Here is a 27,370-nt window from a genome sequence, read left to right as displayed (position 1 = left end):
AAATGACATCCCCAAGAGGTAGAATATATAGTGAAAACAATAGTGGGCCTTCAACGGAACCTTGAGGAACACCGAAACTTACCATTGATTTGTCAGAGGACGAACTGATATCTTTCCAACAGATAAGATCTAAACCAGGCAAGAACTTGTCCGTGTAGACCAATTAGAGTTTCCAATCTCTTCAAAAGAATGTGGTGATCGACTGTGTCAAAAGCGGGACTTAGGTCTAGGTGCACGAGGACAGATTCAGAGCCTTGGTCTGATGCCATTAAAAGGGGATTCATCACCTTCAAGAGTGCAGTCTCAGTACTATGATGGGGTCTAAACCCAGACTGGAGTGTTTTGTATACATTATTTGTCTTGAGAGGAATGGGAGATTCGATATAGGCCGATTTATAATTGTAATTTTTTTATTATGGGTCAAGGTTTGGCTTTTTCAGGAGAGGCTTTATTACTGCCACTTTTAGTGAGTTTGGTACACATCCAGAAGATAGGGAGCCGTTTATTATTTTCAACATAGGAGGGCCAAGCACAGGAAGTAACTCTTTCAGTAGTTTAGTTGGAATAGGGTCCAGTAGGCAGCTGGAAGGTTTAGAGGCCATGACTATTTTCATGAATGTGTTGATTGAGACTGGATTTAAAAACTTTGGTATCTCCATTGATCCTTGGTCCTGGCAGGTCTGTGTAGTGCTGAAGTAAAGGCCATCCACACTTGGGGAAGGCTGCTTTTTAGTTAGCTTTGCGACAGTATCAACAATATATTTGGAATTGTTTTTATTTTCCTCAATTAGGTTGGAAAAGTAGGCTCATCGCGCAGCAGTGAGGGCTCTTCAATATCGCACGGTAGTCGGAAGACTTCCAGTTTGGGGGAGCGCCATTTACATTCCAATTTTCTGGAAGCTTGCTTCAGGGCTTGGTTATTTTCTGTATACCAGGAAGCAAATTTCTTGTGACAAATGTTTTTTGTTTTTAGAGGTGCGAATGCTTCTAGGGTTTTACGAAAGGTTAAATGTAGATCCTTAGTTAGGTGGTTAACTGATTTTTGTACTCCGAAGTTCTTGGGTAGGTGGAGGGAGTCTGGAAGGGCATCTAGCAGTCTTTGGGTTGTCTGAGAATTTATAACGTGGCTTTTGATAATCCGTAGTTGTGATCTGAGCAGATTATTTGTTGCGATTGCAAATGTAAAATGGTGGTCCGATAATCCAGGATTATGAGGAAAAAAACATTTAGATCCACAATATTTATTCCATGGGACTAAACTAGATCCAGGGTATGACCGTGGCGGGGGATATGGTCACTGCTGTAACCTGGAGGAGAGTCCTCATTTAACACAGTAAATTAATCAGGCTTGAGTGTTTCATGTTTCAGTCAGGCCAATCACATCAAGGTTATGATCAGTGTTTAGTTCATTGACTATGACTGCCTTAGAAGTGAAGGATCTAACATGAAGTAGTCCTATTTTTAGATGTGAGATATTATTACATACTCCTTAAATAACGACAAGAATGGAGGATGTCTTTATTCCAGTGAATTTTCTAGGGCGAACACCGCCATGTTTAGTTTTGCCTGACGTATATCGAGGCACGGACACGGTGACAATGGAGAAAGCTGAGCTGACTACGCTGACTGTGCTAGTGGCAGACTCCATCAAGCTGGCAGGCAGGCTAACATCCTGTTGCCTGGCCTGCACCCTATCTCATTGTGGAGATAGAGGAGTTAGAGCCATGTCTATGTTGGTAGATAAGATGCGAGCACCCCTCCAGCTAGGATGGAGTCCATCACTCCTCAGCAGCCCAGGCTTGGTCCTGTTTGTGTGTGAGTCCCAGAAAGAAGGCCAATCGTCTACATATTCAATCTTTTTGGAGGGGCAGAAAACAGTTTACAACCAGCGATTGAAGTGTGAGTCTCAATGTGTGTTGAAGAACTCAACACTCCACCTAACAGAGACAATTACTCCATGTCGACACATCTATTAGAAGAATTCTATCAGAATATAGAGGAACATAGAGGTCCAAGTGTCAAAAGCAGTCCCAAACTCTGGTCCCTCCGTGCACGATCATTACTGAAATTACACATCAATTAAGATGAGAGCAGAATGCCACTTTCTCCCTCTTTCTCATCCTTTCTCTCTTCCTCTGTTTTTCTCCTTTTAATCTTCGTCTTTCAGTAGTGTGGTTGAGAATAATTTTGTTTAAATAGGGGAAATCATGTTTGCTTTGATATAACAACAAACAATCTGAAACAACCTGAGGCTGATTAACATGTTACACACAGACAAGACCAACACAGTATCTGACAAACACACTTCAACTCTCTCTTTCTCTCACTCACTTCATCTCTCTCTCCCTCTCCCAGAGCATTCTGCTGACTCTAGGAATTATGATCTGTTTCCCGTCCTCAGGAATAATAGAATGCAGGAACAGAACAGGGCCCCTCTATTTGTGTGACCCCCTCTCAGTAACAGACAATAAGCCTCTGGAACAGTAGTGGGGAGTCCACGTCTGAATAGTGTGGTTAATGAGAATGTTAACAGTGTGTGTGTGTGTGTGCCAGACGAACTCAATTGCTTTCATTTGGACACACCTACTCATTCAAGGGTTTTTATTTATTTTTACTATTTTCTACATTGTAGAATTCATTAAATAGTACCCGCAAACCACCAGTATCAACGTCAACAGTGAAGAGGCGACTCCAGAATGCTGGCCTTCTAGGCAGAGTTCCTCTGTCCAGTGTCTGTGTTCTTTTGCCCATCTTAATTTTTTGTTTTTGTTGGCCAGTCTGAGATATGGCTTTTTCTTTGCAACTCTGCCTAGAAGGCCAGCATCCCAGAGTCGCCTCTTCACTGTTGACGTTGAGACTGGTGTTTTGCGTGTACTATTTAATGAAGCTGCCAGTTGAGGACTTGTGAGGCATCTGTTTCTCAAACTAGACACTCTAATGTACTTGTCCTCTTGCTCAGTTGTGCACCGGGGCCTCCCACTCCTCTTTCTATTCTGGTTAGAGACAGTTTGCGCTGTTCTGTGAAGGGAATAGTACACAGCGTTGTACGAGATCTTCAGTTTCTTGCCAATTTCTCACATGGAATAGCCTTATTTTTCAGAATAAGAATAGACTGACGAGTTTCAGAAGAAGGATCTTTGTTTCTGGCCATGTTGAGCCTGTAATCGAACCCACAAATGCTGATGCTCCAGATACTCAACTAGTCTAAAGAAGGCCAGTTTTATTTCTTCTTTAATCAGAACAAGTTTTCATCTGTGCTAACATAATTGCAAAAGGGTTTTCTAATGATCAATTACGTTTTTAAAATTATAAACTTGGATTAGCTAACACAACATGCAATTGGAACACAGGAGGGATGGTTGCTGATAATGGGCCTCTGTACGCCTATGTAGATATTCCATAGAAAATCAGCCGTTTCCAGCTTCAATAGTCATTTACAACATTAACAATGTCTACACTGTATTTCTGATCAATTTTGTGTTATTTGAATGGGCAGAAAATGTGCTTTTCTTTCAAAAACAAGGACATTTCTAAGTGACCCAAAACTTTTGAACGATAGTGTGTGTGTGTGTGTGTGTGTGTGTGTGTGTGTGTGTGTGTGTGTGTGTGTGTGTGTGTGTGTGTGTGTGTGTGTGTGTGTGTGTGTGTGTGTGTGTGTGTGTGTGTGTGAGTATGTATGTATATATATATATATAGAATATATATATATGTGTGTGTATGTACAGTTGAAGTCTGAAGTTTACATACACCTTAGCCAAATACATTTAAACTGTTTTTCACAAATCCTGACATTTAATCCCAGTAACAATTCCCTGTATTAGAGGTCAGTTAGGATCACCACTTTATTTTAAGTGAAATGTCAGAATAACAGTAGAGAGAATGATTTCTTTCAGCTTTTATTTCTTTCATCACATTCCAGTGGGTCAGAAGTTCACATACACTCAATTAGTATTTGGTAGCATTGCCTTTAAATTGTTTAACTTGGGTCAAACTTTTCAGGTAGCCTTCCGCAAGCTTCCCACAATAAATTGGTTGAATTTTGGCCCATTCCTCCTGACAGAGCTGGAGTAACTGAGTCAGGTTTGTAAGCCTCCTTGCTCGCACACACTTTTTCAGTTCTGCCCACAAATGTTCTATAGGATTGAGGTCTGGGCTTTGTGATGGCTACTCCAATACCTTGACTTTGTTGTCCTTAAGCCATTTTGACACAACTTTGGAAGTATGCTTGGGGTCATTGTCCATTTGGAAGACCCATTTGCGACCAAGCTTTAACTGCTTATGGCTGCATCCCGCTACCGGGATCGATATGACAGCAGCCAGATAAAGTGCAGGGCGCCAAATTCAAAAAACAGAAATCTCATAATTAAAATTCCTCAAAGATACATGTGTCTTATATCATTTTAAAGGTATTCTTGTTGTTAATCCCACCAAAGTGTCCGATTTCAAATATGCTTTTCAGCGAAAGCACTACAAACGATTGTTAGGTCACCATCAAACCACAATAAGATTTTCCAGCGAAACATAGCAATCAGAAAAAGCAGAAATAGAGATAAAATTAATCACTAACCTTTGATTATCTTCATCCGATGACACTCATAGGACTTCATGTTACACAATACATGCATGTTTTGTTTGATAAAGTTCATATTTATAACAAAAAATCTGAGTTTACATTGGCGCGTTAGATTCACTAGTTCCAAAAACATCCAATGATAGTGCATAGCCACATCGTTTCAACAGAAATACTCATCATAAATGTAGATGATAATATATGTTATACACCTGGAATTATAGATATACCTCTCCTTAATGCAACCGCTGTGTCAGATTTCAAAAACTTTACGGTAAAAGCAAATCATGCAATAATCTGAGACGTAACTCAGAACAATAGCCAAATTAGTCGCCGTGTTGGACTCAACAGAAACCAGAAAATACATGATAAATGTTTCCTTACCTTTGATGAACTTCCTAGGAATCCCAGGTCCACAATAAATGCTTGATTTGTTCGATAATGTCCGTTATTTATGTCCAATTAGCTACTTTGGTTCGCACCTTCGGTAAACAATTCCAAAGTCAGAAAGCGCCTCCACTATAACGTGACGAAATGTCCAAAAGTTCCGTAACAGTCAGTAGAAACATGTCAAATGATGTACTGAATCAATCTTTAGAATGTTGTTAACATACATCTTGAATAACGTTCCAACCGGAAAATTCAATTGACTTTAGAAGAGCGATGGAACGGACGTCCTACTCATGTGAAGGCACATGGTGAATGTGTGATCAGCCCGTGGAAGTGATTACTCATTCCTTTCTCCTTCGGCCCCCCTTCACATTAGAGTCATCAGACAAAGTTCTGTTGACTATTGACATCTAGTGAAAGCCGTAGGAAGTGAAAACTCATCTATATCTTGCTGTCATTTTAATTGAGAGCATGGTTGAAAATCTGACACCTCAGAAACAATTCAAACAGGAAGTTTTTGCCTGCCATATGAGTTCTGTTATACTCACAGGCATAATTCAAACAGTTTTAGAAACTTCAGAGTGTTTTCTATCCAATTTGAATAATAATATGCATATATTAGCAACTGGGAGCAGGCAGTTTAATATGGGCACCTCTGTCAGGCCGTTTAATATGGGCACCTCTGTGCACCTTTCATCCAAGCTACTCAATACTGCCCCTGCAGCCATAAGAAGTTAACTTCCTGACTGATGTCTTGAGATGTTGCTTCAATATATCCACATAATTTTCCTGCCTCATGATGCCATCTATTTTGTGAAGTGCACCAGTCCCTCCTGCAGCAAAGCACCCCCACAACATGATGCTGACATCCCCAGTGCTTCACGGATGGGATGGTGTTCTTCGGCTTGCAAGACACCCCCTTTTTCCTCCAAACATAACAATGGTCCTTATAGCCAAACAGTTATATTTTTGTTTCATCAGACCAGAGGACATTTCTCCAAAAAGTATGATCTTTGTCATCATGTGCAGTTGCAAACCGAAGTCTATCTTTTTTATGGTGGTTTTGGAGCAGTAGCTTCTTCCTTGCTGAGCGGTCTTTCAGGTTATGTCGATATAGGACTCGTTTTATTGTGGATATAGATACTTGTGTACCTGTTTCCTCCAGCATCTTCACAAGGTCCTTTGCTTTTGTTCTGGGTTTGATTTGCACTTTTCGCACCAAAGTACGTTAATCTCTAGGAGACAGAACGCGTCTCCTTCCTGAGTGGTATGACGGCTGCGTGGTTCCAGGGTGTTTATACTTGCATGTTATTGTTTGTGCAGATGAACGTGGTACCTTCAGGCATTTTGAAATTGCTCCCAAGGATGAGCCAGACTTGTAGAGGTCTCCAATTTCTTTTCTGAGGTCTTGGCTGATTTCTTTTGATTTTCCCATGATGTCAAGTAAGGAGGCACTGAGTTTGAAGGTAGGCCTTGAAATACATCCACCGGTACACCTCCAATTGACTCAAATTATGTAAATTAGCCTATCAGAAGCTTGGCTGGATTCACAACGTATGTAGCTTTAATTTGGTATCTTACATGTGTGATTTAATGAAAGTTTGATTTTTATATCATTTTATTTGAATATGGCGCTCTGTATTTTCCCTGGCTATTGGCCAGGTGGGACGATTGCGGCCCACCTACCCCAGAGAGGTTAAAGGTAGGCCTTGAAATACATCCACAGTTCCACCTCCAATTGACTCAAGTTATGTCAATTAGCCTATCAGAAGCTTCTAAAGCCATGACATCGTTTTCTGGAATTTTCCGAGCTGTTTAAAGGCACAGTCAACTTAGTGTATGTAAACTTCTGACCCACTGGAAGTGTGATACAGTGAGTTATAAGTGAAGTAATCTGTCTGTAAACACTTGTTGGAAAAATTACTTGTGTTATGCACAAAGTAGATGTCCAAATCGAGTTGCCAAAACTATAGTTTGTTAACAAGAAATTTTTTGAGTGGTTGAAAAACGAGTTTTAATGACTCCAACCTAGGTGTATGTAAACTTCCGACTTCAACTGTATGTGTGTATGTGTATATATACTTCAAAAATATATATTATTATCTTAAGGTTAGTTGTACTATTTTGATATTGATAACTGCACTGTTGGTTAGATCATGCAAGTTAAGCATTTCAAATCTCATACTCACCACACACACAAACACACCACACGGTTGGCTGGCTTCGCTATCAATCTTGCCCCCTCTCTCCCTGTGCTGGTTATCTTGACAGTAAGTACTTCACATATACAAATGTCCTTGGAGCTGAAGGGCAGGCAGAATGCTTAGCGGTGGCGTTGGGGCACTTAGTGCGATCTGCTGCTAGCCTCCACTCTGCTCCTCAAGAGTGTTTAGAGTGTGTCCTCAACCACCTAAATATTTATCACACAACTCCCCCAGGAATTTTAATGAGCACTGATGGAGAACAATCATCATGGAGGGGGGTGAAGGAAGGGAGAGAGACTGGTCTCTTTCATTGTTAATCAATACGTTGTGCGTTACTCACTCAAAGTTCAAATTATAGATACAGCTCCCAATTTATGTAATATTCCTCCTTCTCTCATATATAAATATACATTATGCTTCTAACTGTGTGTGTGTGTGTGTGTGTGTGTGTGTGTGTGTGTGTGTGTGTGTGTGTGTGTGTGTGTGTGTGTGTGTGTGTGTGTGTGTGTGTGTGTGTGTGTGTGTGTGAGGGACAGGGCCACTCTTTAGAGTTCAGTACCCACGTTGTGTGTCGGCCGAGCCTCACGTGGAGATGGCGGAAGAAACCTGTGATATAACTCACACACCCCCTGCTGTCTCCCATCACACACACACAGGAATATATACACACACAGACTGGAACTCTCCATCTCTCAGTGGTAGGATCCTGAACTTTTTACGGGAGTGGCTAATACTGTCTAGAAGTCCTGGGGAGAAACCAGCAGGCTCTTTCTCCCTCTCTGTTTCACTATTTTCTATTTTCTTCCCGGTCTTTGTGTTTCTTGTTCTAGAATCTGGGAGTATGTTAATGTGGGCAAAGAAAATGAGAGGGAGGGATGTGGGTAGAGAAGTGACCAGTGAGAGGAAGAGGGGATGTGGGTAGAGAAGTGACCAGTGAGAGGAAGAGGGGATGTGGGTAGAGAAGTGACCAGTGAGAGGAAGAGGGGATGTGGGTAGAGAAGTGACCAGTGAGAGGAAGAGGGGATGTGGGTAGAGAAGTGACCAGTGAGAGGAAGAGGGGATGTGGGTAGAGAAGTGACCAGTGAGAGGAAGAGGGGATGTGGGTAGAGAAGTGACCAGTGAGAGGAAGAGGGGATGTGGGTAGAGAAGTGACCAGTGAGAGGAAGAGGGGATGTGGGTAGAGAAGTGACCAGTGAGAGGATGTGCATACCTGTACTGGCTTTCTCATTCCTTCCCCGTCTTTCTCACACCTGGACCAGAACACTAACAAACCATTCTCGCAAACACACACACTCAGTCTTCGTCTGTGTGACCTTACAAAGGGTGAAGGTTTCTGGGAAATCATGTCTGTCCTTGAGGCAGCTGAGGCTGTGGGGTCCAGACTTACTGAGTTGAACTACTGCTGTCTCATTGCTGCTACTGTTTGATGTCTGTATCCATCCTCATGTCCATGGTCATACAAATACCAGAAGCACTTCCAATGGCCTCTCCAAACCACATCAGATCCTCAGAGCCTGTCCCCTGTGAGTGTTTCTGCGTGAGAGAGAGGGGAAGAGAAAGAGAGGTCTCTATGAGGATGTTGAACTTTCTTTCCCTTCAACGGCTCGAAGAACTCTTTGGCTATGTTGGGATGTGTTTGTAGTGTTCTCTCTCTCTGCTGTGTGAAAGGGTTGCTGTGATTTATTACATTTACATTTAAGTCATTTAGCAGACGCTCTTATCCAGAGCGACTTACAAATTGGTGCATTCACCTTATGACATCCTTTGACAGGACTTTCAGTGATACTGGAATTCCTTAGCGTTACATGCCAACTCAGAGTGCCTTAATCACCTGTGGGCTTTATCGACCGTGATCACATTCAGAGAGAGTGGTTTACACCTTTAATGGTAGAAAGGAAGAGGGGAAGGAGGATTCAGGAGTCGATGATGATGTTGACAATGGTGGTGATGACGATGATATTGATGATGGTTTGGCAACTGGCAATGAGGTTATTCAGGATGTAGTGTGGTGTTGTTGCTGCTGCTCCTGGCTACCTGAAGAGAAAGGGAAAACGCTTTCATCAGCACTTCCATATACTCAGAGGAAACATCCATTTCTCTCGGTGTCTCCGGATTCACCTCAGACGTAAATGAACATTTATTGATACCTGCGTTGCCTTTGAAAGCAACATTGCCTGTAGGGATCAGGTATACAGTCAGTTTGTCATCGTTGTGTCTCTCCCTATGTGATCCCTCTTCTGCGACCATCGCAACTTGACACACACTACCCATGATGCATGGCGGGGTTTATGGACTGTGAACAGATCATGGTCGCATCCTGAGGATGCGTGTGATATAGCTTTATCACTCTAATTTTAAAGCCCCTACAGATGTAATATTTACTCAAATCTTCTGTCTTCAGAGAGCAATCCACTCAACATAGCACATTTTCTAGAATACATTTCTGTTATCACTGTTGCATATTTCCAGACATGTGGAGAATACTATTTTAAACAGGATATACCATGACCTTGGATTCTGTTCCAAATCAGATCCATATGAAGATTATATTGTTCCCCATCTGTTAGTAGTTCTTGTTGAATAATTCAGTACATTCTCTGTCAGTTAGGGGTGAGTTGACTCAGTTCTAATTAGGTTTTAAATCTCTGAGCAGGTTGAATTTCTGTGTGTGTGTGTGTGTGTGTGTGTGTGTGTGTGTGTGTGTGTGTGTGTGTGTGTGTGTGTGTGTGTGTGTGTGTGTGTGTGTGTGTGTGTGTGTGTGTGTGTGTGAGAGAGAGATCCCTCACGTGTGATATCCACCAGGTACAAAATGACTCATAGTAGATTACCTGGATTTTGAGCGGCACTCTTTGTTATGCGGGAGTACTGAAATTAAAGTGTGTTCTATCTATGGTCTTCAGTGTGTTAGGACTTGACAGGTCTTTATCAGTATAAATACACTGTATTCCAGGTCTTATAGATAGATGGACATCTGACTACTGACCAATCATAGATATGCAGGAACAGGAAGTGTACCTCACCTCAGTCAGCTATGTTGATCGGAGAAGGTAATGTTGTCATGGTGAGGTGGGGCATAAGATGATTCTGTATGGATAGTAGCACTCAGCAGTGCCATCTCTGGCCACATACTGCCAGTGCATGGAATATTATAGTCAGTCCATGGTAGGGGCTGGGATTCCATTATAGTCTTTTCCCTCTTTATTCACTATTTATACATTCATCATTATTTTGCTCTGAACCCAACATTGCTGTAAGAATTGTTGCATAATGCAATTTCACTTTAATATGCCTTATTTGAGAATGTTGTTTCACCTATTATTTTCATTGAGGAGTGTTCGTTCTAGACACATGTTTATTTGTGTTATAACAGACTGGTTATAAAGTGTTTAAGTAGGCTTCGAGAGCTTTTTAACGTTATAAATGAGCTGAGGCGAACTCACCTTGAAACCCCTTTATTGGGGACAAAAACATCTGATATTAATTTCACTTTCGAAATGTTCTCCTTTAAAAATATAACATAATGTACTTATGGAGTTACTCCATTAATAACTCCTATAATTATATAACTTTATATAATTGACGTCCATTGCTGTAATAATGATTCTGTAAATATGGCTGTTTGTAGGCCTGGAACAGAACTGAATGTCAGTAATGTAGCGTAGAACTGCAAATGGACTTTGTGAACTGACTACTAAAGGAGGGACGAGCTTTTGTCTGATGGCTGATGTAAAGACTGGACTAATAAAAACATTTAAAAAATGCACTTGAAGATTGATTGGAGGTTGCATTTCAAATAAAAATAACACATGAAAAACGTTTTGTAGTTAACTTTAATCAACTGCAACAAAGTTTGTGCGTTTGCGTGCATGCATGTGTGTGTGAGCCAGTGTGATTGAGGGCTGTGGAGCAGCTCAGAGATGTGGGTCCCTGTTCTGTAAAGGCTGAAGTAGCACCAAGCTAGGCTAATGCTGCTGTAGCGTTCCTGTGTAATAAGATCACCCAGAAACAGACATTTTCAAATGTTTTAGTGTCAGGTAGAAAAGGAGCTCTCTGCCTTTATAATTTCACATCTCTATTCAGCCATGGACATGAGCACATCGGGAGTAACTGATACGTACTCTCCTTCTACTGAAAGAAATTTGTAGCTAACTACTAAATCAACTGTAGAAATCTTGACAGTGAGTATGAGAACGTAACAGGGTTGTTCAACAAACTTGTGTACGGTTCAAAGATACGCGTAGATTTTTAGGATAACAACAAATTGCTGACTGTTTAACTGAGGGAGAGTGAGGTGACAAAATGATAATGAGAGAGAGCGAGAGGTATTTTCCAGGCTGTATCTTTGGTGGTCTCAGTGGATTGTGAACCCAGTGCAGAACACAAAAGGGAAACAGAGGAGAGAGGGGGATGAGGGAGGAAGGAGGTTACACCACCAGAGTCCCACAATTCATCATGCTCTGGCACCCTCTGGATGAGAGAGGAGGGGGAGTCTGGGATTGATGGCCAGTGAGACTTTGTGACCTCCCTTTCCCCTAGAGGGGATACTGACCTGTGTGTGTGTGAAAGAGAGTTAGACAGAGGATCTGAATATCTGTTTACATCCTATAGGCATCCTATAGAGAGTTGTGCATATGTTTGATTTCGATAGGTAGTGGTGGAATTAAAGTCTTTATAACAGGAAGTCTACTGTATCAACTGTTTCTACTGTAATGTACTGTTTCTGCTGAACTCTGACTGTAAAATTACCCTATTCTAAACACCATTCTCTAGTGGCCATGAATGATGAGTTGTTTTTGTTTCTCCCTCTCTTTCGCCAGGAATACCTGCAAGGTGATAGCACCAAGGCACTGACAAAGTTAGGCTGGAAAGCAAAGATCACTTTTGAGGTGGGTGTTGCACTTTACTCTGCGTGTGTGCATATGTGTGCATGTGTGTGCTTGCGTGCACGTGTGCATGCATGCGTGTGGGTTTGTGTGTGTGCGTGTCTGTGTGCACATAACCCATGGTGGAACTGGAGATGCACAGCATGCTGGTCTTCTTCGATGACAGTCTTCCCAGCTAGCTTCTCCACTCTTCTTGTGTTGTCAGTAAACACAACATAAATTGGGAAGTTAAGCAGCTTCTTAAGTAGCTAAACTAATGTTTTATAACATGTTATAATCATATACTGTACAAGCCTTATATGAGCAATAATAAGTAGGTTAAGTGTGATTGAACAAGCCAAGTTGGACGAATCTCCCACTTACCAACCACAGTACATCAACATGACTGAATAACGAGACAGCAGTCCTCTGAACAGATTTGATGTATACAACACATTTTGTTTCTCCATTATTTCCATATTTTTTGTCTTAGGGATTTTTCGATTCGGACCAATCATTTTATTAGGTTAACCTTTTTTCCTGAATCTATACGAAATTGTTTGATTATCAGTGTTTGGGAATGAATATTTAGGCTGCTATGTTAGGTTTAGAGTAGGCAATATCTGTGTCTAAACTAAACCTCTATTTGACCCTTTAGGAACTGGTGAAAGAGATGGTTGATGCTGACATCCATCTCATGAAGAATAACCCTAACGCATAAAACCACATCCTGTGGATCAACCCAAACCTAGGGAATCATCTGAGCACTCCTGACCAGAGTGCACTGCGACTCAACAGTCGCACCATGCGGTGAAAAGAATATAAAACTAGTCTGGGTCATTTTTTTCATCACTTTGCTGTCCCAAACGAAGTTACTCAGTCGTTTTTTTTTGCCTTATGCTATGGTGAGGGAAGATTATTCGATGCCTTTTAAATAATGCCATTCCTTATTTTTGTTTTTAATCTTAATATAATTTTTCACGCTGATCATGATTTAGTAGGCTATATGGTGATAGGACTTTTAATTGTTTTTATTCGACACTGTCTCTGGGCAATATGGGATTGTATTGTTGTGTTTGTTTGTTTTAATCGCCTGGCATATAGGTCACAGGTTGCAGTTTGTCCTTTTAGAAATAAATTAAGTATAACTTTAATTATTTGTTATTGTAAGATGACCAACAAATATGTTTTAGATGTTATTCAGCATTTGTGAAATCTTTTGTATTCCCATCTGACATATTTAATTCAGAATATAAAAATTTTGGTACAATAAAACTTGTTCTTTTGATACATTAGTTGGCCCTATATATGTGATTATTTTCTTGTATTTTCATACACAATCTTCTGCTCTTCTCCCCTTAATATACATTGTTTGTTATAAATGTATTGATAGACACATAGCACCACATATAATATATGTATCCTAAATAACATAATTTTAACTATTTATAAAGATAGGCTATTTTATGTCACCCAACTGGCACTGCATAATTTCCCCGCCATTATTCCACAAAGATGTGTCTAGACTGGAGGACACGTGTACAATGTGTACCTTATAAATAGGGGAGAGATGTTATACCTTTGGTTAAATCTTGTAAAAGGTATTTTAGAGGTAAAACCTCAAGCTTGAGTCGAGTCAGAAGACTAGAGTAATGTTGTCTGAGAGGTTCCTCGTGCCAGCGCTCCCAGGTTGCTCAGAGGTCGCGTGAGCCTCAGCCCCTGTCATTTCCCTTCCCTCCTCGCGCTCAGCTCTCCTTGATTTGCCCCGCGAGCACACTAACCCTGTTCATTCCTCAGGAAATACGCTTCCTCGAGCCTGGATCCCATTCCTGCAGAATGTGTCTCAATCGAGACATTCTGACTATGTGCCCAGTCCAAGCCCAGCGCGCACTGGAGGCTAGCTCTACTCTGCGTAAAGACCTCTGTCGTTTTGTCTCCGACTTCTGCTGGAATATGAACCCCTAACCTCGAACCTCTGTGTTCTAGAGGCCAAGAGACGTCCCACCATACTTTACTTTAATGGTTTGTAAAATAGTTGTTACAGAACAATAGCTTAGAAAGGAAGTTAGGTTGTTACCTAGCCTATATCTTAATGGTCATGGAATCAACATCCTGAATTTAAAAGATTATAGCCCCAGAAATGTATCAGTTGTGTAGGCCTACATATTATATTCATGAAATGAAAACCGTCGTGGGATCTTTTTATGAAAAATCCGTTTGACATTTTAAATGGAAAATGGAAAAGTAGGTTTGCGAAGAGGGAACAAACAGGGTGGGTTTGCCTCTCTTTTTTCTTAAAAACAACACCTAGAGCATTGCAGTTTGACCGTCGGAGACAGCGCTGCATCTGTGTGGACTTATAATTGGTAACAGATGGCGCTTTGAGGTTGGCCCTGGAACCCGGGTGCGAGCGAAAACACACCAGTTTCCACTGTGCCAGGTCTCTCCTCGCGCCCGCCGGCCAGCCGCACACAGGTGCACGGGCCCAGTCGCGCGCCGCCACTAACTGCAGCAGCCCTGTGCTGCTCTATGCTCAGCTTTCAGAACGCACGGGAACAGAATGCAGGCACCCAGTTCCAGGCGTAAGTTACTACAGAGAAGAACGAGAAAGTAGAGGAGTGTGTGCCACCACATTTGTGGATATGAAAAGCTTTTTAAAAAACGCCTTAATACGTTTTAGAGAGCAAAATAAACTGAAATAATCTAACAATCTCCTGAAATTGTCTTTATAAATGTTATTTTCGCTCACTGTTCTTTATCCTTACGCTTTTCCTAATTCGGGACATAGAGGGTTGGCTATAGCAAAGACCTACAGACTACTTTTGTTGTCAAAAATAAAATGGATTATTTATATCGTATGCATTTGGCTCTCTCAATAGGGCTATGGTCTAACAAATAGGGAGATTCATGCTTTCAAGAGACATGGAAATTGCCACCGTTGTGTCCTTATTGTTACACTTTATTATAAAAACAGGCATATTAGCAAAATTGTTCACATATTTGCCTTAATTTGAATATAATGCTTAATTAAACTGTTATTTAAGCCATATAATTATTATCATCTAGCCTACGTGGACGACATCGTTTTTTTATTACAAATTTGCAATGATTTTAGGACTATTCGGTTTTATAAATATGATCCAAATATTCACAATTTGATATCTACAGGCCTACAATTTCTTGAGACAAATTATTTTCTTTTCAGTTTGGAATGTTCTTCAATGTCCTTTTGTTTGTTCGTTTCATGGTGTAGGCCATCGTTTAAAATCAACTATCAATTGTTCTTTATAAGCAACAGAGTCGATATGGTAGAGAATAATCTTTCAAATAAGAGATAGACCATCTCTATAGGCCTATAGTTTTTAAACGGACTAAAAGAAAAGTGAGAGAGTGAATAGACAGTTACAGCGGAAATGGCGCCCATATAAGTCATCTGAACCCTGTTAGTGCTTAGCATTTCTGACATTCTCCACTGCCCGGAAAAATAAACAAGTAAATGGGAGATTGGTTAGGAAGTGGAACTCTGCAATCGGATTTATCTCTAATAAAACATAGCAGATGCAGATTACCATCAGAAAGGGCCCCAAATGCTGATGCTGGTATGACCATTAATTAATCGAATATTTTGTTTGGCTTTATCCTAGTTCATTTAGTGTGCTATAGGCTGACTGGCACCAGCTGACGAGCGAATAGAGTACCATGAGAAAGTCTCGATTATAATGTGTCAAATCCCATAATACAATATGAGAACTCGTACAAAGGCTTACACCTTTTCATTCTCTTGTCACTTATAGCAATACTGTATTGAGTAGGCCTAGCCTAAGTTCATAGTTTACAAATTGATAAGTAGGCCTACTGTTTCATGTTCTCCTTTTATTGCCAACATATTGAGTCATAATCCTTTAATTGGTGTTTGGCGTATCGGTTTATGACAGTTGATAGGCTAATGTTAGCAGAGAGTTATAGCCTTGCTCAATTACACTACTGTAATAGAGCCTCTCGTGTCGTAGAACTAAACGTCCCCGCGAGGCAGTGGCAAACTTCACCATTACTTCTGACTTTTCCGAGGGCTTTGGAAAATGGCGCGCCTTCAAGCGTTTTGACCTACCCAGGTCCATGTCTCCCCCGGCTCTGGCCCCGGGGCCTGCCCCCACAGGACCTGCCTGGGCGGGGAGACAGACGCACTGACACTCCGGTGGTTAGATTTATCCCCACCACGACCTTAAACAGTGCTGAGTAAAATATGTCTTAATGCATCAGACAGGCGTTAGACAGATGTGAAAAGCGGAGGACAGTGAATTTTTATATTATACATCATTCATGCTTTGACGTGTTATTGAGGGGCGTGTAGGTTTGTCTTGAAGGCGCCCGGAATTGTTATGATTGTAGACCTTAACAGCTTAATTTAAAGACGAGGGGAGGGTCTCAGTTTCGCGTTACACATCCTCTTGTTGTGTGTGTTTGTGTGCGTGTGTGTGTAATTGCTGTTGACTTACAAATTGATTTGATAAGCTCTTGCTCATACAGCCCCTCCTAGTCTGTGTTTCATGCCATTCTCACGTTTACTCTTGAAGTTTCAAATTCTCTTTTTAGCTCATTATGAATGTGAAAAACCGAAAGAATTGCCCAATAAAATTGAATACTTGGGAAAATTGTATCTCTTGTCATAATACTTTAATCAAGTAGCCTATGTCGGCCTATTAGACTATTGCCTGCAAAGTCAGAATGTTTGAGGGAATGTTACTATTTGTTTTAATTATTTCATTGTCATAACTATAACGCATAACGAAGAGTTTGTAAGTGCAATTCCTTAATTTTGTTCTTATTTTGGTATTATTAAATCAAAAGGTATGACGATTCCTGTCATCAATCTTGCAGCAGAACGCCTCGCCTTAACTGTGTTAATAAAATTGGTATTTAACCACTAACCATATTTAATTAACGTTTAATAACTTAATTGTAGGCTACATGCAATATTCAATATTGACAAGGTGTTAAGCTGCAGAACGCTTTATTTGATCTGAAAAATGTACAAGCCTTATTTTTAGACGAGCACGCCCCTCACTTTAACTTTAAAGTTAAAATGAATAGAACACAGTTGACCTTTATTTAAAAGAGATGCCTGTCTCCACATAATTATCTATGTTTGTGTAGAGGCTTACAGTAGGCTATAGTGTGTATGTTGTAATAGTGCATTTATGTGCTTGTGGAGGAGGGTGTCCAAGTAAACTAATCGATTAGTCATCTCTAACTTGTCAACAGTAATATCCATAATGTATTCCGTGGTTTCTGTGAACAGCGCATGAGAGTATGTTAGGCCAGGAAAGGTATAGGCATCTTTAGAAAGCGACTGCGTGCTCATATAGTGGTAGCTCGTCGCTTTGCCCTCTCATGAAGCATTGTTGACATCCTCCCCATTGACCTTCGCCTCGCGCTCTGCCTTTTCCGTCGGATGAAAAATGATTCTGCCGCTGATTGAATTTTATTCCTTCCTGACCTGGCCAGCTAGAGAGAGCGCCATCAATCTCTGTGCGCCGACGTGACGTGTGTTTATTCCTTCGGAAAGAATCTGATGACTTCTATTAGCGCAATTATGGCTAGGCATCTATGAGTGAGAGGATCAACATTTGAAATATCTGCTTATTGAATTATTGGTAGGCCACTATTTTATTTAAATCTAAACCTATTTGTATTGGTGTGATGCAGTCTAGGCCAATGCATAGACCTATAGTGGTTAGTTTTTTTGTTGTCAAAATAAAAACTGTAAATGGTATGGTAAAGCCTCTAGCCAATAAACTAGAAGGGTATTGTTTTCATTACCTATACACCAATAGTTAATAGTCCATTTTAAAATGTAGATAAAAATCTCCAGGTTAATAAGCAATGTTGGCTTTGTTTAGGCCTAGGCTTACCCGAAACGCAGAGTGACTGACTGGAACAACTTGACTTTGTGCTGCCTGTGCTGTCAAGTAGGCTATACTCAAGGGAGCATTTGTGCTGTGGTGTAGTGTTCCCTGCTCACTCTCTCCATTCTCAATCCAATACTTTCACGAGTGCAAGCGATCACAACAAAGACACATTTTCAATGCCTACCAGGGAGAAGTCACCCCCTACTCCCTTTTGCGTCCCCTACCCCTCCTGCCGCCCTACTTGCCCCACGGACACACCTGCACAAGATTTGGGCCTCAGCAAAGCACTGGTGTCAGAGAGTAAAAATATATCTTCTCCACTCCCCCTGTTCCTGAACTCACGGAGCCCAGGGCTGCCGGCAGCAAGACTCAGCGCAGAGGTATGTCATATAACAACGCCATATAATGCATAGGCTACATTCATTACTCTCATACGTCTGACTGAGCCCCAGGATGCGTCCCAAATGTCACCATATGCTCCTATGTAGTACACTACCTTTGACCAGGTGCACTATACAAATAAGTAAGCAGATGTTTTCTGTAAACCCCTGTACACTCAATTAACAAGCTGTAATGACTACCAATTGTGACTATCGAGACGGACACACACACACGCGCGCGTGGCCTATACAAAACATTCCAAATGTTTGATGAAGTGGTTTGAATTTAGTTGTGAATTTGTTTTAACTGCAAATGTGTTTTATCTGCAATTGAAACAGTTAAGCTATAGTAATATCTTAGCAGCGATATTTGTTTACACATTTTAAATTGTACAAATTAGTTAATAGGACATATTAATAATAATGACGATAATAATAATATGGGCCTGCAAAAGGAGAGTTTCAAAACAACACATTTTCACACATATTTGTCCTATCATGTTTCAATGTATTTTCTTGAAAGCGACTGATATTTTTTTTGCATTGTCTAGATTGATTTTAAAATAGTAAACAAAGTACACTTAATTTTAATGAATCTATGTGTCTGTGTGTGTGTCTGTGTTGGCCTTGTTTTGTTTCATCTTTAAATCAGTTGCTGCAGCAACCAAACATCTGGCAAAGAGAATATTTCAGGCATGCGTGGTATGAACTAAGCGTCCGTAAACACACGTGGTCACTCCAAACAACACCCGGATACCTTGGCACCACGGAGCTAGTAAACAGCCATCTACCCCTCCATCAATAAGCCGTGATACAAAGTTTGGCTCTCGGCTCGCCCTACTGTTAAACTAAAGGCCTGGAGGTGAGGATATTGACAAAGGGTCTCGTTTCAGCGAAAACAAACCAAGCAATGCATCTAGATCTTACTTCTGTTGTCACCGAATGTACTCCATATCCTTCGTCAATAATTATTTCATGATATAAATTAGTGTGATTTCTTATTTACACAAATACTAAATCTCGTTGTGTAAATCTCTACTCTCTTCCTCTCCTCAGTCTCCCCCCCTGTTTCAGATTGTGTGCTGTGGCTCAATGTAACATTTCATTTGTGCTGACTACACAAATATGGGCCAAGGCAGAGGAGTAGGCCCAGTAGCCTACATTTTATTTTAGCTTTGTTATAAGAAAGTAAAATGCCCAAATATTGCACAACCTGTATTGAAGATAGTTCTAAAGTTAGAAACAAAACTTGCTAATCATTATTTTAATGAGGAGGTTTTGGACCCAACATTTATACTTTCCTCGATGGCACGTCCCACATAGCCTAAGGAGAGATACTGTATGTTGAAACATGTGTTACGTTACCATAACAATAGCCTATCCGTTACAAGAATAACTAACAATTACACGGACATATATCATACACACTGAGTACTTGCATAATACACTACCAGCCCAGCAGCAAGCCTGTATATTGCATCCTATCAGATTACAATACACTCAATACAGCAGAAAATCGCATTAGTGGCTGTAGCCTTGTGTGTGTTGTATTGCTTTACGTTGTATCATAAAATACACCTATAAGTACCTAGACATAACTCCAGAACTCATAAGATTGTCACGTCGTTTAAACTGTATATGTTTTACATTTATTTCACTACAGTCCTGTAACGTGTGCTGCCAGGCAAAACTGTGTGCATATGTGCCCCGGTTATTGTAGCAGGGTCATAAGGCCCCAGAACAGAACATCAAGACAAGAAACAGAAGCCCTTTATTACTCTAAATAGCCACCGTAAATCTTGTCAACACTGTGTGGGGTGTATTGTGCAATAGTTTGTGTTTTAGATATTACATTATAAATACAGAAGAGCGAGGTTTACGCAAATATACCTCCGCCGTTTAAAATCACAAATGATTTGAACCATTAGCCCTAAACACTATTTTTTTCTAAGCACCACCAGGGAAGACAATAAGCAATCTTATTTTGCAATAATAGGCCAAACTTTTATTTTGCATTGTGTCCCCTATTCTAAAGCATGCCGGACCTTATAGGCCTCTACGGAGAGCTAATAAACCAGACAAATTTAAATCAAATAGAATGTCAATTTATTAGACAAACAATGCAATGCCTTCAGAATAATTTCAACAAATATGGAACAAAAATATATAGAATACGTCGGTATACAAGTTCCCCTCCTATTTCATAAAATAACAATATGTAGCACAATTTAAGGCACCTCAATTTGGAAACACTTTTTTGGTGTTTGGTCCACAACATCCAACTATACTCCCTTACTTTCTATAATAAATTACTATATGCAATTTACAGTGAATAACAAGTTAATAACATGTTGGATGTTAAAGCAACACTCTTTAAAAACAAAGTTCCTAAAGTGAGAGAGTAAAAACTTACGTGTTATTCGGTGTTGTAACACGCGCCTCTCTGTCTGTCATACACACCAGAACAAATCTCACCACTCTCAATCTGTTTAGTCCATTTGGGGATGAATAAAGGACCGGAATGAGGGAGGTTAAAGTACAAAAAGAAGGAAATATATATATTAAAGTTATTCGTTTAAAAAAACATTTTTGTTTTTGTTGTTTTCAGAACTTGCCGCAGTCATAAACGAAAGCTCCGGAGGTACGGTAGATGGATTGACCAGAGGGGAAGGCCATCTGACAGCTATTATTTCCGTTAACCGGAGAGCTATTCAAACCGATACGTTGAGACTCGAACATCTCTCGCATCGAGTGGAAGTTCTGTTGCTGTGCTGGGTAGCTTGTGCCCAGGTGTCCCAGGTCTCCGTACCAGGACGCAAGTCGGCCCTGGTTCGCGTGGTGACCACTGTCCTGTCCCGCGCTCAGGTTGCCATGCCCGAGCGGGGATGTGGCCGTAGTGGTGATGGAGTAATCGGGAAGAGTCTCGTCCACGGCGGTGGAGGGCGCAAGGTGGCCTCCTCGGTCCCCGGCGTACAAGCTCATGGCTTGCATGTTGCAATGGTACGTCGCGTTAGAGTTTGTAGATATTGAGTTCTGGTTGCAGTTTGGTGAGTTGTAAGCAGACGTCTGGTTGGGGGAATAGTTAAGAGATAGAGAGGGGTTTATACCTGTCCTAGAAGATGCGATAAGAGGGGACGTGAGCTCCGTGGTGCCCTGAGGCGACCCCCGGACTGAGGTCATGATGTTGTCCACACTGAAGCCCTGCGCCGCGGCCTGGGCGTGGTGGTGATGCTCGGGGCCCTCCATGGAGAGGGACCGGGCAGAGGGCACACTGTGAGGGCTACCGGTGGACATACTGCTGCTGCTCCCAGGACTCTCTATCTTGGGCACAGGCAGGCTGGGGGACTCGGCCTGTGGTGGAGTAGAGGTCCCGTTCTCAGTCTTTATGTCCTGGATGCGCACGGGCTGTGAGCCCTGCACGGGCTGCTCGTTCTCCATATCCGGTGCTCCTCTCCCTGACAGGTCCCTGCCTTGCCTGTCATCCTTGTCCTTTTGAACATTACTCTTCTTGAACCGTCTGCGACGCCTCAGGAAGCTGCCGTTCTCGAACATGTTATAGGAGTCCGGGTCCAGAGTCCAGTAGCTGCCTTTACCGGGCTTCTTATCGTCCCGGGCCACTTTGACAAAGCACTCGTTGAGGGACAGGTTGTGGCGGATGCTGTTCTGCCAGCCCTGCTTGTTGTCTCGGTAGAACGGGAACCTCTCCATGATAAACTGATAAATCCCGTTTAGGGTCACTTTCTTGTCCGGTGAGTTCTGTATCGCCATGGTGATAAGGGCGATGTAGCTGTACGGAGGTTTGACCAGGTCCTTGGGCTGGTGCTGCGGGGTGTACGGTCCGTACGCACGCGCCATGCTGGCCTGGTACTGGTCTTGGGCTGCGTGAGAGTACATACTCATGGGAGCAGGCATCCCGGTGTACCCTCCACCGGCCGCTGCCCGGTAGTAGCTCTGGTCACTGCTAATGTGAGGCACGACGCCCAGAGAGTTGGGGCTGGAGACGGAGTAGCGCGCCTGCATTATCTCCTCCTCGCCTTCGTCCCGTAAAGTTTAAAAGAATAAAGAACTCTCCCAAAAGCTTCAGCAGCACGGAGATGGGTAGCTCCAGTTTCCTCAGCCTCCTTTCCTTTATTTTCTGTGTGTTACAAAGGGAGTTTGGAGAAGTATGTTTAGCCTAAGCCACGGCTCGCCAGGATGACTGGAGTGAAGGCTGCGCACAGTCTACTGTGTCGAACATTGGGAAAACTACGGCTCAAGCATCCGTCACCACAGAGACACTTTTTTTTAAAACTCTGTTCACGTTTTGGCCTGTGGCTGCTCCTCCCCGAATGGGTTCCAACATCTAATAGGATGGGAGCTCAACCCGAGTGTGCGCGAAAGAAAGCAAAGTTACAGCAGTCAAAAAGCCTTCCAAGTGGTGTTGGCCACACACACACACACACACACACACACACACACACACACGCACACGCACACGCACACACTGCAATTAAATAAGGAGAGGTATGAGGAACTCCCTGCTCCCATAAAATGATTTGAAGGGCTGTATGACTAATATTGCTCAATGTATGCCAATGGTTTCTGCTATATTAAACCATTTATTTATTTTTAATTTTTTTTTTCACCTTTATTTAACCTGGTAGGCTAGTTGAGAACAAGTTCTCATTTGCAACTGCGACCTGGCCAAGATAAAGCATAGCAGTGTGAACAGACAACAACACAGAGTTACACATGGAGTAAACAATAAACAAGTCAATAACATGGTAGGAAAAAGAGAATCTATATACAATGTGTGCAAAAGGCATGAGGTAGGCAATAAATCGAATAATTACAATTTAGCAGATTAACACTGGAGTGATAAATCATCAGATGATCATGTGCAAGAAGAGATACTGGTGTGCAAAAGAGCAGAAAAGTAAATAAATAAAAGCAGTATGGGGGTGAGGTAGGTAAATTGGGTGGGTAGTTTACAGGTGGACTATGTACAGCTGCAGCGATCGGTTAGCTGCTCGGATAGCAGATTTTTAAAATATTAACTTTCAGATACCCTATCATATGTGTTAAAATGTGTAACCTATTGTGAAACATGAAATCGTGTAGGACTATTATGTAAAATTTGAAGAAGTCTTCAATCGCATCATCTCATTTGAAATGAATTACTTCTTTATAAATAAAATAAAAAATAAATAGCCTATTTATGTGCATTATTTTATTTAGCCTAAATTGAATATTATACCGGATAAAGGTTTATTTGAATTCGTTTTTCTCTTTATCATTATGGATGAACTAGTGTTCACACAAAACTGAGAGGTAGGCTACACGAATGTTACTTTAATTTCTCAATCTCATCCGTTAACAATGGGTTTATAAAACATTATACAATCAACAACAACAATGATAAATAAGCTACACATTAATATAATTGAATTTATTCAAAGCACAAATTAAATGTTGACTAAAAGAATGGGCCCTACATGTGGTCGGTGCCCGTAATCTTTTCTGATGGGCGCGGCGCAACAGACGGAGAGGTGTCAGAGATTCCACATGATGAAAATCACCAGCTATAATCTGAAGGAGAGATTATTATTTTATTACCTTGTTACTGTCATTGCGGGAAACAGGCTTTTTTATAACAGGCCTTCACGATCAAAATGTAATGTAGGCCTATATTATTTCTAGCCAAATTAAGAATACACTTTGGTCTCACTATCGGCCTACCACATTTTAGCCTACCAGAATCAAAAGGCACACTAGTTTTTATCGACATAAACATGCGTTGAAATCAGTGTTCTCCTCTGCCGTTTGGTTCCGCTACGCTGAGTTCATCAACATAAGCTGCAGTTTAAACTTTAAATAAACACCCAGCGCGAGATAAAAGCGCATGCTCCCCCCCCGGCCCGGGCAGCGCGAGAGGGCGGAATGCGCAAGCTAATTAAAGGTTAAATTAAGATCATTTGGCCGGGGAAGAAGAAACGGCCAAGGTGAGAAAGGTTGACGTGGTGTGAGAGGGAATGCGATTTTAGTGGGACCAAACGGAGCGCACGGAGACCTTGCATGTGTCAGTCTCAGTCAAAAGGTGCTAACAATGCCATCAAAATTCCTCCAACTTTTGCTCGTAGGGCATCACGCACTTTCTCAGGCAGAATGTGAAACTAATGTTAAAATCGAGGTAGGTTCCATCCCTGTATTAGACATTAGGCTAGGAGATTTAACATATTTTGTTGGCAAGTAATAATTGTTGTTGGCCTATGTGAATTTTGGTATAACATATATGACCGAATTATTTTACTACTTCTTATCCAACACTCATCATAGGCTATGGTGTTTGAGGATATCATTGTATTTGTGTATGCATTTTGGACCGTCTCAGTTATTTTATTAGTATGCCTATTAGTATTATTAGTAGGTAGGCTATCAGTAGCCAAATAGTAGCAAATACTATCTATAATCGACTATCTAAATAACTGTCACAACAGTGTTATTGTGTGGGAACTGAGGGGAGGGAAGTAGAGGCGAGATACCCGGGACAGTAAACACTGGCATGTAATAAAAACAATTAAAACCAAGAATTCACAAAATGGGACAAACACCAAATTGAGACTCTGCATGCAGAAATCTGCAAAAATATCCTCTGTGTACAACGTAAAACACCAAATAATGCATGCAAAGCAGAATTAGGCCGATACCAGCTAATTATCAAAATCCGTTAAATTCAACAACCACCTTAAAGGAAGCAATTCCCAACCCTTCCTTAACAAAGCCATCACCTACAGAGAGATGAACCTGGAGAAGAGTCCCCTAAGCAAGCTATTCATGGGGCTCTGCTCGCAAACAGACCCACAGAGCCCAAGGACAGCAACACAATTAGACCCAACCAAATCACGAGAAAACAAAAAGATAATTACTTCACACATTGGAAAGAATTAACAAATAAACAGAGCAAACTAGAATGCTATTTGGCCCTAAATAGAGAGTACACAGTGGCAGAATACCTGACCACTGTGACTGACCCAAAATCAAGGAAAGTTTTGACTATGTGCAGACTCAGTGAGCATAGCCTTGCTATTGAGAAAGGCTGCCATAGTCAGACCTGGCTCTCAAAAGACAGGCTATGTGCACACTGCCCACAAAATGAGATGAAACTGAGCTGCACTTCCTAACCTCCTGCCAAATGTGTGACCATATTGGAGACACACATTTCCCTCAGATTACACAGATCCACAAAGAATTCGAATACAAACCCAATTTTGATAAACTCCCATATCTATTGGATTAAATATTACAGTGTGCAATCACAGCAGCAAGATTTGTGACCTGTTGCCACAAGAAAAGGGCAACCAGTGAAGAACAAACACCATTGTAAATAAAACCCATATTTATGTTTATTTATTTTTCCCTTTCTTTCTCTAACTTTTTGCACATAATATGATATTTGTAATGTCTTTAATCTTTTGGAACTTTTGTGAGTTTAATGTTTACTGTTCATTTTTTCCCCCCACTTTTGTTTATTATCTATTTCACTTGCTTTGGCAATGTAAATATTTGTTTTCCATGCCAATGAAGCCCTTGAATTGAAATTGAATTGAATTGAGAGACAAGGGCAACCAGCAAAGAACAAACACCATTGTAAATACAACTTATATTTATGTTTATTTATTTTCCCTTTTGTACTTTAACTATTTGCACATCCTTACAACACTGTATATAGACATAATATGACATTTGTAATGTCTTTATTATTTTGCATCATCTGTGAGTGTAATGTTTACTGATGTATTGTTTATTTCACTTTTGTTTATTATCTATTTCACTTGCTTTGGCAAATGTAAACACATGTTTCCCATGCCAATAAAGCCACTTAAATTGAAATTGAGAGAGAGAGTGATATTAGGTCAATTATGATAAATGTTATACAATACATTACTTGATGAATTGTATAAACTTAGTAACCGTTTTTTAAATAGTAAATTGCTAAATTATGAATTCCTATTTGGTTGGATTTAAAAAAAAAAATAGATACCGTAGTCCCCGGTAGTCCTACAGTTCCGTTTCCTACAAAACGTGGGTACAATTTAGATAAACAATGATATTGTGTCCATTTGTTTTTATTGACATGGCCTATATTTGAATTTAATTTGCACATAAAATATATATGGCACCGTTATTATTAGATTCAATAAAGATAGCATATATATATGCTATATATATTTTCTGTGTAGAATCGAATTTACTCTTTTTTTCCCTGTGAAAATTCACTTACAATTTGGTACGATATTATCAATAATATAGGCTCTGTTGAAAAACATTCCTTTTATAATTGAGAAGATTTGTGTGTTGGTGTGAATTGAAATATTTCGATGGCGTTGGTAGACTTTTGGAGCCTAAAAATCGAAGGAATTTGCCACTGACTACTGCTCGTGTCTCGGGATAATTGTAGTGATGAATCACATTTTACTAGTCTGTTCCCTTGCTACATTTTAGAACTAAAACGGTGGAAGTGTTCCCAGAACTAAATCAATAAAGTTCAAATAAATAGACGTGGTATGTTAGTTTAGATTAGCCAAAGAGGGTGAACAGTGAGACAGAGAAATATGTAAAATATACCAACGCGACGCAGTGTATTGACCTTGTCGGGATTCTTTCATAAGTACTGAGGGAGTCGTGAAGACCAGCATTACGATGACAAGGAAACCGTTCAATACTAGCCACTGGCCAAGCCACCTGCTATGAGGACCAGCGGTTCGTTGGCACCTAGCGCCCCCTGGCGACCATAAATGCCATGGGCCTGCATGTCCGTAATGGAGTAACCTCGTCCCTAGGCTAATTGCGCATAGGCAGAAGTGTCTGATGCTATGTTGCACATCGATTAGGCTACTACTCAAACCTCCACAAAGTGATCCAATGAAACATTATAGAAAAGCCTGAAAATAAGGGATGGTGATTTTTGGAAGCTCATTCTTATCTGAAAATGTTTGGTCCATGGGACTTCAGTTCTCCCTCCTCAATGAGAAGATGTAAGCAAGTTCCAAAAATCCCCAAAGGTAGGAAAGGTGGG

The 27,370-nt window shown here is 41.0% G+C and overlaps 2 protein-coding genes across 3 annotated transcripts in view; one reads left to right on the top strand and one right to left on the bottom strand.

Annotated features, from left to right (window-relative positions):
• gmds (GDP-mannose 4,6-dehydratase) overlaps positions 1–13,321 on the top strand; it is a 257,578-nt gene extending 244,257 nt beyond the window's left edge. For both annotated transcript variants that reach the window (XM_055944036.1, XM_055944037.1), the window contains 2 exons: positions 11,982–12,050; positions 12,685–13,321. In XM_055944036.1, the coding sequence (XP_055800011.1) occupies positions 11,982–12,050; positions 12,685–12,747 (132 nt within the window). In that variant the 3' untranslated portion in view covers positions 12,748–13,321. The remainder of the gene's footprint in view (positions 1–11,981; positions 12,051–12,684) is intronic.
• Positions 13,322–20,398: 7,077 nt separating this feature from the next.
• Positions 20,399–22,668, bottom strand: LOC129869542 (forkhead box C1-A-like). Its single transcript, XM_055944034.1, has one exon. It carries the CDS (start codon positions 22,333–22,335, stop codon positions 20,920–20,922), a length of 1,416 nt encoding a protein of 471 aa, XP_055800009.1. The 5' UTR covers positions 22,336–22,668; the 3' UTR covers positions 20,399–20,919.
• Positions 22,669–27,370: the final 4,702 nt, after the last annotated feature.

This window comes from Salvelinus fontinalis, chromosome 14, assembly GCF_029448725.1.
Source record: "Salvelinus fontinalis isolate EN_2023a chromosome 14, ASM2944872v1, whole genome shotgun sequence".
NCBI lineage: Eukaryota > Metazoa > Chordata > Actinopteri > Salmoniformes > Salmonidae > Salvelinus > Salvelinus fontinalis.
The sequence above is the reverse complement of the archived record's forward strand: the minus strand, read 5'-3'. Positions and strand labels throughout refer to the sequence as shown.

What these genes read in the sequence shown, in the direction of transcription:
- LOC129869542 (XM_055944034.1), bottom strand. Translation starts at nt 22,335, where the DNA reads ATGCAGGCGCGCTACTCCGTCTCCAGCCCCAACTCTCTGGGCGTCGTG.